General features: G+C 40.0%; 1 protein-coding gene across 1 annotated transcript in view; it reads right to left on the bottom strand.

Moving 5' to 3' along the window:
* The window catches only part of LOC100559146 (cullin-associated NEDD8-dissociated protein 1), a 30,211-nt gene that overhangs the window by 5,435 nt on the left and 9,527 nt on the right, over window positions 1-15,249 (bottom strand). Inside the window, exons 2-11 of the mRNA XM_003224881.4 lie at window positions 14,098-14,241; window positions 13,097-13,251; window positions 12,650-12,773; window positions 11,712-11,968; window positions 10,124-10,229; window positions 9,317-9,465; window positions 8,241-8,533; window positions 6,318-6,459; window positions 3,566-5,071; window positions 1,213-1,308 (exon numbers count right to left, since the gene is read on the bottom strand). Of these exons, the coding sequence (XP_003224929.1) occupies window positions 1,213-1,308; window positions 3,566-5,071; window positions 6,318-6,459; window positions 8,241-8,533; window positions 9,317-9,465; window positions 10,124-10,229; window positions 11,712-11,968; window positions 12,650-12,773; window positions 13,097-13,251; window positions 14,098-14,241 (2,972 nt within the window). The remainder of the gene's footprint in view (window positions 1-1,212; window positions 1,309-3,565; window positions 5,072-6,317; window positions 6,460-8,240; window positions 8,534-9,316; window positions 9,466-10,123; window positions 10,230-11,711; window positions 11,969-12,649; window positions 12,774-13,096; window positions 13,252-14,097; window positions 14,242-15,249) is intronic.

Raw genomic sequence — 15,249 nt, 5'->3', positions numbered from 1 at the left:
GAGCATACTACACTTCATAACAACAATGCTTTTGAGATGTTACCTTACAATATCCCTAGTCCAATATCCATCAATCAAGATGGAAGTGTGTCAAAACTAGATGAGAAAGCAATTGGTCATTCTGTCTCTTCACTGATGTGAAAGAAAATATTCTTAAATGGTCCAGTATGTTCATAAAAAGAACTACTGAATATTATCTCACAGAGTCTTATATGTGAGAATTCTGGAATAGCTGCTGACAAAATGTAAATAAAACCAGTTTATTCTTATCTGGTGGAATGGCTCCTCTCTAATTACCTTTGGGAAAGGACAAACATGAAATAGCAGTATTTACTTATCATGTGACCCCCCTGACCATTTTACCTGATTATATAAATGAATAGGTAGGTGGTATCTACTGGTTGGAAATCTACTGATCATTGCTAGTATTTCAGTTTTCAGAAATTGGCAGAATATCAACCAAATGTTAGAAAACGAATGTCTGGAACCATTTTAATGACTTCACGAGGGCCAGAAATAATCTTGGATATCAACATATGAGTGTTTTTCCTTCTCAAAGACTTACATAACAAAACATTCTGCTAATCAGAAAGTGAAAGTGGTAGCATCTGATTTTTCATGGCAATAATGGACCTATATAGCCCCCCCCCATCTCAACACATTCAGACTTATACTTCCTTCCACAAATGATATCCAGGATTACTTCCACATCCACCAATCTATGATGTTTGTTTTGAATAAGTAAGATTTATATTCCCGGACAAGGCAGCTGGTGGCACAACAGATTAAACCGCTGAGCTGCTGAACTTGCTAACCGAAAGGTCAGCGGTTCGAATTCGGGGAGCAGGGTGAGCTCCCACTGTTAGGTTCAGCTTCTGCCAACTTAGCAGTTCGAAAACATGCAAATTTGAGTAGATCAATAGGTACCTCTCCGGCGAGAAGGTGACAGCACTCCATGCAATCATTCTGGCCACATGACCTTGGAGGTGTCTATGGACAATGCCGGCTCTTCGGCTTAGAAATGTAGATGAGCCCCAACCCCCAGAATTGGACACAACTAGGCTTAATGTCAGGGGGAAACCTTTACCTTTACCTTACTATGCTCCTGGACATTTAGGCCCTGCCAACTTTTTATCTCATGTGCATTTGAAAATTACACACTGTCTGATGCTCTGATCTCACAGTAAATTTTCTGGAGGAACCAAACATTACCTATGCATCCTTTCAGAAGAGGATCAATGGGTTGTGGTTGATCTGAAATTGTGAATTTGATTGCAGTAACTACTGTGCTTCGAGCATGTGGGGAACCTATAAAAACAACGAGAGGGAAAAATCATTGAATAAGAAGGAATATTAACTTACAACAAGCCCCAATCAGTTAAGGCTGCTATTCTCACCCCCAGACCCAACTAGAGGTCACAGAATACAAATAAAAAATACACATTAAACTGGCAAACTTTGTAATGGTGGCAACTGTGCATAGCAGACAACAGCAGCAGTTTTATTAGCAGAATGCTTTTCAAAGCATCAGATTTATCCGCTTTGTTTAGTTTGCATTTTAAAGCAGAGATGAAGTAAAACAGCCAAAGAAAACAACTGTTTAAAGGCATGAGCACTGTTGTTTGACAACATTTAGCCTGGCAATAGAACAAAGCATCAACTTGATCTTCAAAATGCTTTTTCCATATTTAATTTTTTCAAACAAAACACATTCACTCAACTGCATTCTGGAAGCATCTGATATCTTTGTCTAGTCTCTACAAGCAGAGCTACTCACACTGACAAAGCCTAATGTTGAATATCTTTTGTAAACTACCACAATGCTATAACATAATGCCACAAACACACTTTTAACTAGGAAAACAGCCCCTGCTTCCCAGCTACACAAAAGGGATAACCTTTTTTAAAAAAAAACTGTGCAGAATGCTGGGAAGCCTAGCATACTCTTCAAAACGTTGCACCCAGAAAATCCTTTTATAGCAAACATGGCTAAAATCCCATGCTACAGCAAAACCTTGCCTAGTGCACTTTATGAAATACTTTTCTTCAAACAGATATTAAGACATCAGAATAATATTTACACTTTTAATATCTTACATTTTAAAGTGTTAGATTAGAAATGTATCAGTACATGGATGTATTTTGCAAAAGATAGCCAATAAATCAATTTTCTCTCAAGAGGTTTTCTTCATCCTGGAATGTTTTTCCCCATTACTGATCCCTTTAGCATTTTTTTTCACTGAACTTGGAAACTCTATGATTTCCAAGTTGTTTAGCCTGGCTTTGTTCCAACAAATCAACATGTAACATATGTCAATATGTTGATTTCTTTTATTTTTAGAATGTTTTAACAGGATTTTGGCTATTTATGATGCTTTCAGTTTTTGTTCTTTTGTTTGTTTAAGTTAAATTAGGTTGTGTTATATTGTTGAATGTGTTTGTTTTGATGTATTGTCTGTATGGTTTTCTTTCCGGAAATTGAATGTTTGCCTTATATGTTGAAAACCGCCCTGAGTCCCTTCGAGATAGGGCTGTATACAAATAAAGTTGTTGTTGTTGTTGTTGTTAATAATAATAATAATAATAATAATAATACACATCAATATATACGCTCTCACCACAAATCAAACCTGAATTCTACTTAGAATCCAAAATGACTAACTTGAGGGCCATCATTGGATAAAAGACAATGCTGGGAAAGTGGAAAGCAGGAAAAATAAATATATTCTACGACAAGTGTGTCAACAAAAGACCAAAAACCATGTCTTTGAGTTTGCAAAACCTGAGCAGGTCTTTTGGTAAGTATGTCTTGGAGGTCTCTCTTTCCTAGGATTAGCGTATTTCAAAGCCAACTTTATAGAAATCAACAACAGCCACAAAGAAAACCAAAAACATCATAAAGAAATCCTCTTGCTAACTTCACTATTTAGCTGACCCTATCTACAATGTGTAGTTTTTTATCAAAATTGATAGAACCAACCTCACATTGCAATCCATTGCAATCCCATTATTCCAAAAAAGATTATAAATAACAATTCTCCCTTTTACTCTGTAGTCAAACACACAGTGATGCAGTAATAAATAATAATATTTGGAGAACAATTTTTTAAGACAAGGAAAAATGTAGCGGGGGGGGGGGCTTTAGCCCCCCCCCCCCCGAAATTCTCAGGGTGGTCTGTGAGAAGGCCTTACCTTTATTATTTAGACTGTTATGTTTATTCATATCATGATCTGATCACCATGCTCAATATATCCATATGCATGGGGGTATTGGGATAACGATACAAAAGGTTTGCTAGGGTAGATCCTCTCTCACTCAGACTCAGCCCCCCCCCCCTCCCCCCGGAATCAAAATCCTGACTGCGGGACTGCATTGGGGCATTAAAAGAGCTCAGGCTAATTACTTCTTTGAACTATAATTTCCAGCCAGCATAGGATGGGACATCCAGGAAAGCATTGTTCTGGAAGATCTGATCCAAAAATTAAATTTCCAAACTCTGGATTCTTTTGATCAAGAGAAGGTCACCTAAGCCTACATTTACTCTTGTCATGGATTTCTCATTACCTGAAGACAGTTGTTTTTTCAGCCTGGGCAGCAACTGGGAAGGATTAACAACAGTCAGTTTCCCCAAGCATTCAGCGACAACATTTCGTGTCCCTTCCTCTGTACACTCGCAGTGCTTGAAGAGCAGGGCCCAGATGTCCTCCACGTAGGGCTTCAGGCTGTCCGCTGGGGAAGAGCTGATGACTTCCTTCAACGAGTGGAGCAGCAAGTACTGCCGCTTGGGCTGGACACCAATCTCTTTGAGCATGAAGGGGAGGTATTCCTTAAGGCTGCCCACACTGATGTTCCCCAGAGCGTAGGAAGCTGCTGACTTCACTTCTTCACTGGGCGAAGCAAATGCATCGAGTATCACACCTTTGAGATCCTTCTGAGCACTGAGGTTCGTGGTGCGTCCGATTTCAGCCAGAGAAAGGAAGGCCAACATTTTCACAGCAGCGCTAGACCTGGGGTTCTTCACATCCTGAACAAACTGGTTTACTACAGCAGGGGTTTCTTTAGGACATACAGAAGAAAGGGCAGCCACACACTTGGCAACAGAATGATAGGCCTGTTTGTGTAAATTTGCAGATGCTCCACTAGGGCTTGAGGAATATATTGGGCTCATCAGCTGCTTCATGAGTTCCCCATAACTCATGTTGACAGTCTTGGTGACGACCAATGCTTGGAAGAAGTCCACAATGGCATTCAGGGCTCCCCCTTGCATCAAGGGAGAGTAAACAAGCTGGAAAAGCTCTGACAAAACCGTCCCACTGATTTTGGACAAGGAAGAGGGATAGACCCTAGCCAAAGTGGTAAGGAACGTGATGGCCACCTGGGAAACATGCATGTCATTCTCACTGATCAAATCAGGAAGCTCCATGAGAACACACTCAATCATGGCCGGCTTCAGGCTATCACTGTAGTTCTTGATCAAGATGTCCAGAGCGGTCAAGGTGCTGAGTTTCAAGGCACGTTGATTCTTACGCAAGAAGGATGCCAAAATGGGGAACCCTTCTGCCAAAATGGGCCGCAAATCAATTTTGAGAGGAGAGCTAGCAATTAAGGTGAGCGCTTTGACTGTGGTGAGCCTTGTTATTTCATTTTTCAACCTCTCCAGAAAAATCTTCAAGGTCGGCTGGAGATCACTGCTTAGGTAATCTCCAAGATTACAGACAATCTGTCCCATGCAAGAAATTGCCCTTTCCTTCACCTCCTGGTCGATGTCAGCAGCTTTCAGTCTCTTCAGAGTAGCGCAGAACACGTCTCTCATATACGGTTTGGCATCAAATGAACAATGGACATCCAGAGGCCGAATCACCTTTACAAGCTGCTGAGTAACTAGCAGGGCTTCGGAGGTTATTTTGTAAAAGGGATCTCCTATGCAAGTGACAACTGGTGGAAGCAGGGCCTTAATGTGGGGGTGGAACACCTCTCGGGAGTGGTTGCAGAGGACAACGTGGAGGAAAGACAGCGTGTCGATCTTCATGTTGGAGGAGCTGGATTTGTCCGTCAAGGAGAAGACAATGCCTGTTGAGAGGAAGCACTGATTTATTTATGAAACTAGAATTAACATGTTTTTAAAAAGAGTAGGAAATGGGTCAATTCACTGATGGCAGCAGTACAGCAATCGCTCCACATTTGTGGATTTGACTTACACTATGTAACACAATTTTTGTTCCTGGGTTATAAATGTCACTTCCCAATTGGTTCTATCATGAAAACATGAAAAGACATCCTGCAGCACATTTTGCTATAGTTTTCCAATGAATATCTCATAGAGTCTCAAGCAATTCAACCTAGTTTGTGGCAGCCATAAAAATGAAATTTCTGGAGTATAACAACTATTTTCAAAGCAAGTACCACACAATTAATGAGAAAACAAACCAGGGACATTTTTTTTTCAAATTTTGTTACATAGTGTTATTCATGAAATTTAATTAAATGTTCTCTCTAGAATCTCCAGTGCAATTCACAGTGCAATTCTATGATCGGTTTCCAGTGGAGGTTGACCACAGAGGTGTGCTGGTAAAAGTAAAAATTCCTAGAGATGTGTTCATTCAGGTAACAAAAATGTTTCCAAAAACATTCATTGATATTTATATATTACTAATATACAAGAAACACATTAAAATGGCATTTTTATTTGCAGTTTTCACTTTTAAGAGGGTCCTGCGCCCTTAACCCCAGTGAACGTGGAAGCTGACTGTAATTCTGATCATTTGCTCTTTCTCTATGCAAAATAAGTAAGTTGATCTGAAGCACAGATGTGGTTGTACTACTTTTCCCCCAAAGGAATCACCAGTAGTATGTATCTATACTATAGCTTTGCAAACACTTAGGATTATAAGTGATGCATGTCTCTATTTTTAATTTATAAAAAATAGCAAGTTTGATTATCAAGATTTTGGGGATTAGAGGGAATAACAGAAATAATTAATAAACCCATGAGATGTTTCATAATTTTATTTAACCACTTATATCCTCCCTCATGGCAGTGGATAGGAAAATTCTATTTAGTCTAGGACAAATGGATTTAAATATATTCTGGGTACTGTATCCATCCCCAATAAATAACTTTACCAAGTACTAACTTTTGGGATCCATTTCAACAAATAGCAAAATATTAATGACTTGTACTGATAAATAAAAGACCAGCATTACATACAAAGAAGAAAATGTGAACAAAAACAAAAGAACCCATTTTGTCCAGGTGCTTCACATGAGAAAATGGGAGGGGGAGATGTGTTGAATGAGACTCAATGAAAAGCTTTACCAGGCACTAGCGCAGGTATGTGGTCTGCAAGACAACCAGGGAGAACGTTAGCCAGCTCTGTCAGGAGAGTGAAGCATCCCTGTCTTGACTTGACACTCTTCTCTTTCAGTTGCTTGTGCAAGGCCTTCACGATATGTGGGACCTGTAAGGTTAGAAAGATACTCAGTGGTAGTAGTAGTAACCCAACACAAGCCCAAGACCACATTAATCATTTAGCATGAAAATGGAATATGATCCAGCTTGTAAATGGTTTCATTATCCAGAAAGCATTACAGCTGTGAGACATTTCCTCTTTAATATTAATTGATGTGGGCAAGTTAGAGATTTTTAGAGAAAAAATAACACTCTCACATTTAAGGGCAGCTACAGGCAGTCTGCGAGTTACAAACATTCAAATTATAAATAATTCATAGTTAAGAAGGGGGATGAAGCAATAGGAGGTGAGGGAAATCTACCCCTAGGAAGGGAAATTCATCCCTGAAAGAGCTATCATGAAGAAAAGGAATCTTAATTGAACCTTTCACACCAATCCTTGTTTCTACAACAAGCCAAATGTTTCAAAATCCAATTATCACAGGGACAGAATGTGATGTCCAATCTTTTGAACAGAGGCATAGATAGCAAAACAAACACCACAGGGTTGTTAACTCCCTATGCTATCCAGAGCTTATATGTATGTGTTACAGCCCAGACACCTGTGTGAACACCCTTTTCACCCAAAATGAGCTAATTAGCCCACATATAGCTCAGGCAAAAGGTATTCAATCCACTGATTAAAAATTTATTAAGGAAATGAGTATTCTACAGAAAAAAGCTATTTCAAAAACACATTCCAAAGCAAAAGATACAAAAGTAATTCTAAGATAAACATAACAGGTCAAAACAAAAGTACATCCATAGTACAGGATTCAAAAGTCATTCCAAAATATATCCGACAGTCATAGTATTCTTCGATGCAGCAATACACAAAGTCCAGCGCTGAGAATAATACCAGACTCCTCAAAAGCTAAATAAATAACTGTATTTAAACAAGATTTCCTGTTCCCAAACAGAAAAACATGATATGAAACCAAGGCAAGAATCTTCTACTGAGGAGCTCAATGAAAAGGTGACTTTCTCCTGAAAATACAATGTTGCACTCAAATAGAGCAACCAAAGATGATAGTTTAAGAAACTTAATTTTTTCCCCATGGAGACAGTATCTGTCTGACACCTGGAATCCCTCTGTTTATTTTTCAAACGCTGAGAAAACCGCAATTGCCTCTGCTTGGCACTATCTTGTCATAATTGAAGATAATGCGTTATAGGCAACAACCCAATGTCTTCTACCTCCCTCACATCCCTCTCACAGTCAGGGAAAGTCTCTGACAGAGTCTCATATGAAACATTCTCGCTAAGAGCAGATCAGTGTGTAAGGCAATTCGCATCATTCAGGGAAGATCTGCTTTCTTTCTGAGGGACTACAGAAGTAGCTAGCTCCAACTCAGTCTCCAATTCAAGTGCACAAGGGTCCCCCTCCTCCTCCTCACACCAGGCCTCAACAGTGTGTGTGTTGGGGTGGAGGAGGGCTGGAGTTACACTTAAAAATGTACCTGTCCAACTAACAAATAAATTCAACTAAAGAACAAACCTACAGAACCTATCTTGTTTGTAACTTGGGGACTGCCTTACAGAGTTTGTTTATAGTACTGGAGAGTACCAAAACATCCTGCTGTACTATCCAATCCTGACAGTATACATAGGATTTTCCCTTCTCCTAGTGCTTTCTTTTCATGAAGAGCAAACGGAAAACACAAGGGGCTCCACAAATGGCTCTGGTGACTGCAGTGACTGCCTGGAGGTTGCATATGACCTGTATGCCACATTCTCTATTTCAAAAACCTTCCCCATCTAAAAGAATTGGCTCCTGGCTCCATTGCTCACCTGGTTCTGGAGCATAGTGAGAGGTATATTGTCTTTGCCTACGTCATCTGAAGTGTGCAGCCAGCTCTGAATAGGCAGTGTTTGCTTCAGCAAAGATATATATGCACAAAAGATGTCTGCTTTAACATTTTCCTCTCTCTCCTTGAACCTGCTTATTAATGCTGGCGAGAGTGTTTTGTAGAAATCTTGCAGCAGGTCGTGTCTTGTGCTGACAATCGCCTCAAGGCACTTGGCTGCAGACCTGCGGACTTTCCAGCTAATATCATCATCGTCACTGTACTCATCATCACTGTCTGGGGAAGGAAGAAAATTGTTAGAAAAATAGGGCCTAATCATTTCAAAACCTAACGGATCAGTCAGTCAGTCAATCTGCCTAGCTATCCATCCATTAATGTATTTTAACTAAAATGTTTATATAATACCAAATTTACAAACATTCATCCATCCAATTTTTCTTTTTCAAAGGAAAAAGGTATGGTTATTAATACCATGTTTCTATAATTGCATCAAATTCTTTAAAAGGTGTTTCTATCTAATTCTCTGCTTGGTTAGAAACATAATGCAATTGTTATAGATATTCTTCAATATCTCCCTCCTCTCCCACCAAAAACCCCTTTTGAATTGTTATGGGAGAGATGAAGATGATGGTCTCAAGTCTCACCTAGAGGAATGGAAAGAGCAGCCTCCTAGATCTTCTTTCCCTGTATGGGAGAGCTGGAACCTAGGGCCCATCTACACTGACCATTTAATACAGTTGAAACAGGTATTGAAGAAAGTGATTTTGCTGTGAAGATTATTATGTAGGAAATCCTGGAACCAGTTTGAGGACCAGATGGAGATTACACAAACCACAGACCACTGGTGCACATTAAGGGCATTTTGTGGGAGTTTGTTATCTAGCCACCACAGTTTGAAGCCCACCCTTTTTATGTTTCACTGACCATGGAAAAGGAAAGTTTTCATACAAGCCTCTGGCCTAAAAGATTCAAGAGTAACACATCAGAGTCTTAAAAGGAATGTTGTAGCTGCCAGAGGCCCAATTTCTCCAACAATCACACGAATCAACCATATAGTACCTTGTTCCTCCTCCTCTCCATTTTCGGTTTCCATCATTTCTTCTTCATCCTCTTCTTCATTGTCGTAGTTGTAGTTTGGATCATAAGTGATATACTTGAGGCACAACCCCGTTATGCTTGGAAGGTGAGGGCCAATTTCCTTTGGACACCTTTTGGGAAATAGTCAGAAAACCTCAGATCAACATGGAATAAAATCCCAGGTCCATAAACAGTACTTTCTAGTCAATCAATCATTCCCAAAATCTCAGGGCTTGACAATTTTCAATCAGTTTCTTAAACTTCAGCATGCCAAGGAGTTTCAGTAATTATTCATGAATTTGGGGTCTCAAATGAACAAGCAATCAGTTCAAAGTCAATTCTATTCATTATATTATATAACAAAATTTGAAAAAAAAAATCTGTTCCTGGTTTGAAAATGTTATTTCCTGTTTAATTGTGCGTTACTGACTTTGAAAGTAGTTGTTGTACTCAAAAAACTTCATGTTTGTGGCTGCCACAAACTAGATTGAATTGGTTTAGACTCTGAGATATTCATTCAAAAACTATAGCAAAATGTGCTGCAGGATGTCCCATAAAAACAAAATTTTTGCAGTTTAATAAAAACTTGCCCATGCTTTTATGATAAAACCAATTAGAAAATGACATTTATAACACAGGAACAAAAATCGTGTTACATAGTGTAATCAAAGCAGCCAGCCCAAACTACAGAATCGGACATGAGCAGCAGCTGGATATTGGAAGAGTAGATGCATTTCCAGAAGGGGACTACAAGGCTAGTTTTTCCATCCCAAAAATAAAGGTGCAAACCTTCTGACAAACGACTCAAAAGCCTGGAAGCAATATTCTCTCAGCTCATCATCCTCGACATTGCAGTATTGAACTATCAGTGGGATCATCTTCTCCAGATAGTCTCCTATGAGAGAGAAACAGAATAAACCAACAACAGTAATCCTTCCCATGCCCAGTGAGTTTCACTACAATCGCTAAAGCATTGGTTCTCAACCTGTGGGTCCCCAGATGTTTTGGCCTTCAACTCCCAGAAATCCTAACAGCTGGTTAACTGGCTGAGATTTCTGGGAGTTGTTAGACCAAAATACCTGGGGACCCACAGGATGAGAACTACTTTCCTAAAGTGAAATATACAAAGATGCAATCAGTCCCACAGAAACAAAAACCACCATGTAACAGCAGACTCCTTTTAAGATGACAGCCTTTCTTCTCAGGGTTGCCTACTAGTTGAGTCAAAGAACAGTTAATGCACTTTCTATATACAGTAGAGTCTCGCTTATCCAACATAAACAAGCCAGCAGAATGTTGGATAAGCGAAAATGTTGGATAATAAGGAGGGATTAAGGAAAAGCCTGTTAAACATCCAATTATTTCATGATTTTACAAATTAAGCACCAAAACATCATGTTTTACAACACGTCTGCCATTTGTTTGGGAAAATGGCTGCACTTGTGTTGTAGTTGAGTGTGTTGGCCCACTGTGCGTTGCTGTCTAGAAAAATAGCTGTGGATCTGGACGGGAGGCAGACTGCGTTGGATTATACAGAACGTTGGATGAGCAAAGGTTGGATAAGCGAAACTTTACTGTATTCCTGTACTTCAGGAATATACAGAAACATTATGTGTTTATATACAGAACGATTTGCAGCTCTTCTTAGTAAAGTGGACCTGAAAAAATACCTAATTTTTATCTTTCAAAGATACCATAACTAGTAACGTAAAAAAGTACCCACAGCCAACAAAAGACATGCAATGTGTGAATGCTGAAGATTACACACTTCAGAATCGTATATATCAGGGTCCCAAATGTTCTCTCTGTGACAGCTACAGAGAGAACATTTCCTTTATATACCCATACTTAATTCACTCATGTACTTGTAATAAGTTCTTTTCAACTCCAACCAGCATCCTTAGGAAATTTTCCCCTGTCCTCTGCAGTTGAGCTCATTTGCTTGGAGCAATCTATTTTTTCGACACCTTTGAAAGGGAATATTTTCTTCACTTCACTGCTATTATTTCCTCATTGCTGCCTATCAGAATAAGGATTAGGTGAGTTCATGCGGGGAAGTTTTGATGATAAACCAAGGAGCTGGACCTCTTCCAGTTCCACTGATTCTATAAAAGGTCCTCTTCTTATCTAGGCAATAAAATTGTCTTTGGTGACTGCCGACATTGTAACTCACTCAAAAGATGCTTCAGAAGTAGAAATTCCAAGCAAAAGTAGAATACTATCAAGGTATAATAGTATCAAGAAATACCCAGAAAGAACACAAAAATAAAGGTTGGTAGATATTTCGGGCACAAAGACTACAAACACTGCTGGGAATCATCGCAAATAGAAATAATAGATGGAGGGTGTTTGGATAATGAAAATCTGAGCAACTTACCTATACGGTGTCCAGCCTGCCTGCTGATGCCAGCAATACACTGTATGTATGTCCTTGTAGTGGACGTAGAATTGTTTCTTTTCAGCTCTGCCAAGAGGTGCTCCATAAGCTCTGCAAAGATGTTCCCATTGCAAGTCAAAACGAGGTGGCCGAGGGCAATGATGGCCCTTTTGCGCACAGCCAACCTGGGACTCGTCAGCTGAGGAAGGAGGCAATTCAGGATGGAAGAATGGAAGGAGTACAGGGTCCCCCCTAACCTGCAGCCGTGGGCAAGGGACACAAGAAAGGTCCATCAGTGGGAGAGCCCCAAGGACAGACAATGCACTCTTGCCATCACACTGTGAAGAAAGCCAGTTTCCCCTCACCTTGGAAAAAAGTATACAAATACCAGACTGTATTTTCTTTGAAATTAGTTCTGACTTCCAATAAGATATGTTCTGTACAAGTACAATTCTTTAAAGCACAACTGGGGTTGGACAAAAGGGCTCTTCCAATACTAAGGTCCCACGAGTCTAAGCAGGGGTATCCAAACCCCTTGGTTTTCTGGGGGTGCATCTAAATTGTAGACTTAATGCAGCTTGACACCATTTTAATGGCCGTAGCTCAATGCTATGGAATCATAGGAGTTGTAGTTTTACAAATCCTTTAGCCTTACCTATTAAAGAGTGTCAGAGCTCACCAAGCTACAAATCCTAGAATTCCACAGGACTGAACCAAGGCAGTTAAATTGAGGTCAAACTGCATTAATTATACAGTGTAAGTGCACCCTGTCTGTTTTGGCTGACAACTCCCACAACGTGTTACGATTGGCTGAGCTAGATGAGGTTGACACTGTAGCCCAAAATATTTAGAGGCCTGACCCTGTCTTAACATTTTGCACAGCAAGCTGTAGCGGCAATTGCTATACTTCTGTTTAAAAAAGGAAACTTTCTCCATACCTGCTCAAAATATCTGACAGGATGTCAAGAGCTTCAAGCTGCACAGACACATCTTCTTGCTTCCCAATGGCTCCGGTCAGCTGGGCTGTGATTTTTTTACACACGTTGGATGTCATGGTGGAACCTAACAGCAGGGAAATATGGAAATTAGAATATGCATACAGTGTTCTTGCATTGTATCTATTAAAATGTTATTGACACATCTAGTGTCATTTCTCACAGTCAATAATGTACTTCATCCAATACGGTGTTTAGCAAACAGTAAATCAACTTTCTGATCTTATTATGTTTGAAGAAATACTATTTGCTCAGGATATCATTTTTTTCTTGTTAATAATTGGTAGGATTTGGAAAAGAAATTCTATATAGCGCCATGTATTATCCTGTCTTGTATAGAACTAGAGGTGAAGGCAGAATCATCTAAAGAGGAAGGTTTGCATTTCTAACCTGTAGATGGAGGAGGCAACTCAGAAATTACTGTCTTCAGTCCAATACTGGAGATATCCCGGAGCTGTTCCTTATCTGATAACATGTTCGTACAGAGTGTATCGACAATTGTTTCCACCTGATATTCTTTCACTTTGCTCACCAAAGGGCCCAAACTGCAAGAGGAGGAACACAGAGAAAAATCACACATAACCGGCAGAACGTCCCCAAATAAGTCTTTCCAGCAAAGCTTAGGACAATACCAATTGGGATACAAGTCTTCTTCTTTCCAAGATGCAAACATACACTTCCTGCTTTCCTTCCAGTTGTTTTTCCCCATTCTGATTTGTAATAAGTGTCTGAGATTCTTTTCAGGGAAACACTGGGAGGCAGTAAGTGAAGAACAGGGAGGACAACACCAAGTCCTTCTTATTCCCTCTGAGAGATAGGGCAGAATACAAATAATTTGTTGTTGTTGTTGTTACTTCATTTTCTGATATGCATTTTATTAGTTAAGAAGGATCCATTAATGAGACAGCCAAAAAAGAGTATTTAGCACCAAAGACTGCCCCTAAAATTAAATGTTCCTCAGGGTTTGGAACCAAGCTCAATTCCTTAATTCCCAGCAACCCTTGTCAGTAGAGTCAATGGTGAGGGATGCTGGGAAATGCAGTCCAATAGCCTTTTGAAGGTCACATGATTGCGCTGTAATACTTTTGGGCTAGATTTTTAAACTACCACTTCCTTGATTCTATAACCACCATGGCCATTTCTGCAATTCTGGGTGTTGTACATCTCTCACTATTATGTACCAGGGCTCAGCTGTGCACACTGCACAAGCACAGACGTGATCATGCATGACTTCTTCTAGGACAGATAGGGGCTGTAAGCAACACTGCAAATCACAAACTGAATCTACATGTCGCAAAATAGTTGTACACAAAATCCACAAAATCCCAAAAACGCAGCAGCTTTATATTGGTTCATAGATACTATTATTCCTGATGTAAAAGAGCTCTTACCATTTGACAGCCAGATTCTGCACCTCCCCATTTTTATCCTCCAGCAGTTTTAGAAGCATTTTCACAACTTTCTTCTCACTGTCTTCATCAAGCTTTATGGAATCTTTCTGCAGTTCCATCATCAGATCATTGGTAGCCATAAACCTAGGGAAGTGGGGATGATGACAAATAATTGGTATCTGGCTCACCAAATTATAGTCAGTGATTATGTTTCAATGCATGAAAAGAGTAAAGGAAAGGATAAGCCAAATTAAATCAATATTTTACAAGTAGTAGCAAGTCATTAAACTTAGGTAGGTAAAGGTTTTCCCCTGACATGAAGTCTAGTTGTGTCCGACTCTGGGGGTTAGTGCTCATCTCTAGTTCTAAGCCGAAGAGCCGGCGTTGTCCGTAGACACCTCCAAGATCACGTGGCCGGCATGACTGTATGGAGCACTGTTACCTTCCCACAGAAGCAGTACCAATTGATCTACTCACATTTACATGTTTTCGAACTGCTAGGTTGGTAGAAGCTGAGGCTAACAGCAGGAGCTCACCCTACTCCCTGGATTCGAACCACCAACCTTTCAGTCAGTAAGTTCAGCAGCTCAGCAATTTAAACCGTTGGACTATCAGGGGCTCCTGTTTTTAACTTAATGGTCATCAAATAAGAACAGAACCTCCTCACCTAAAAACGGGATACTATTTTGAAGGATCTTCTTAGTTTAAAACATTAAGATAACCACTTTGTTTAACTTAGCACATAGCTGCTCTTACATATCACAAACTGCGATATTTGCAGCTTACCTCTCTGTTCTGCTCTTGTGATAAACAACAACCTACAACTCTGTGCATTCTTGCATTTCCCCTCACAGAGACCCTAGAACAGGATGGGAACCATTTGAACCTCAAGATGTTGTTGCACTACAAATTCTTAGCAGCTTTAGGGGAATGTCCAACAGCACATGGAGGATTACAAAACTGCCCCCCCCCCCCCCCCGTGTGGGGCTCTGTGCCATGCCGGAAGAAGGAAAGAGGAACCAAATAGAAAGTGGGGACAGACGGGAAAACTACATGGAAAGAAAGACCATGGACACTGCTGGAAGGGGACAGAGCTGATTGTTCAGTTCACTTCTCCGTAATTTCCCCCACTCTCCTCCACTTTACCCGATA

The sequence above is a fragment of the Anolis carolinensis genome, chromosome 2, assembly GCF_035594765.1.
Source record: "Anolis carolinensis isolate JA03-04 chromosome 2, rAnoCar3.1.pri, whole genome shotgun sequence".
In the NCBI taxonomy this organism is placed as follows: domain Eukaryota; kingdom Metazoa; phylum Chordata; class Lepidosauria; order Squamata; family Dactyloidae; genus Anolis; species Anolis carolinensis.
Note: the sequence above shows the minus strand (reverse complement) of the source record. Positions and strands in the feature narration are given on the sequence as shown.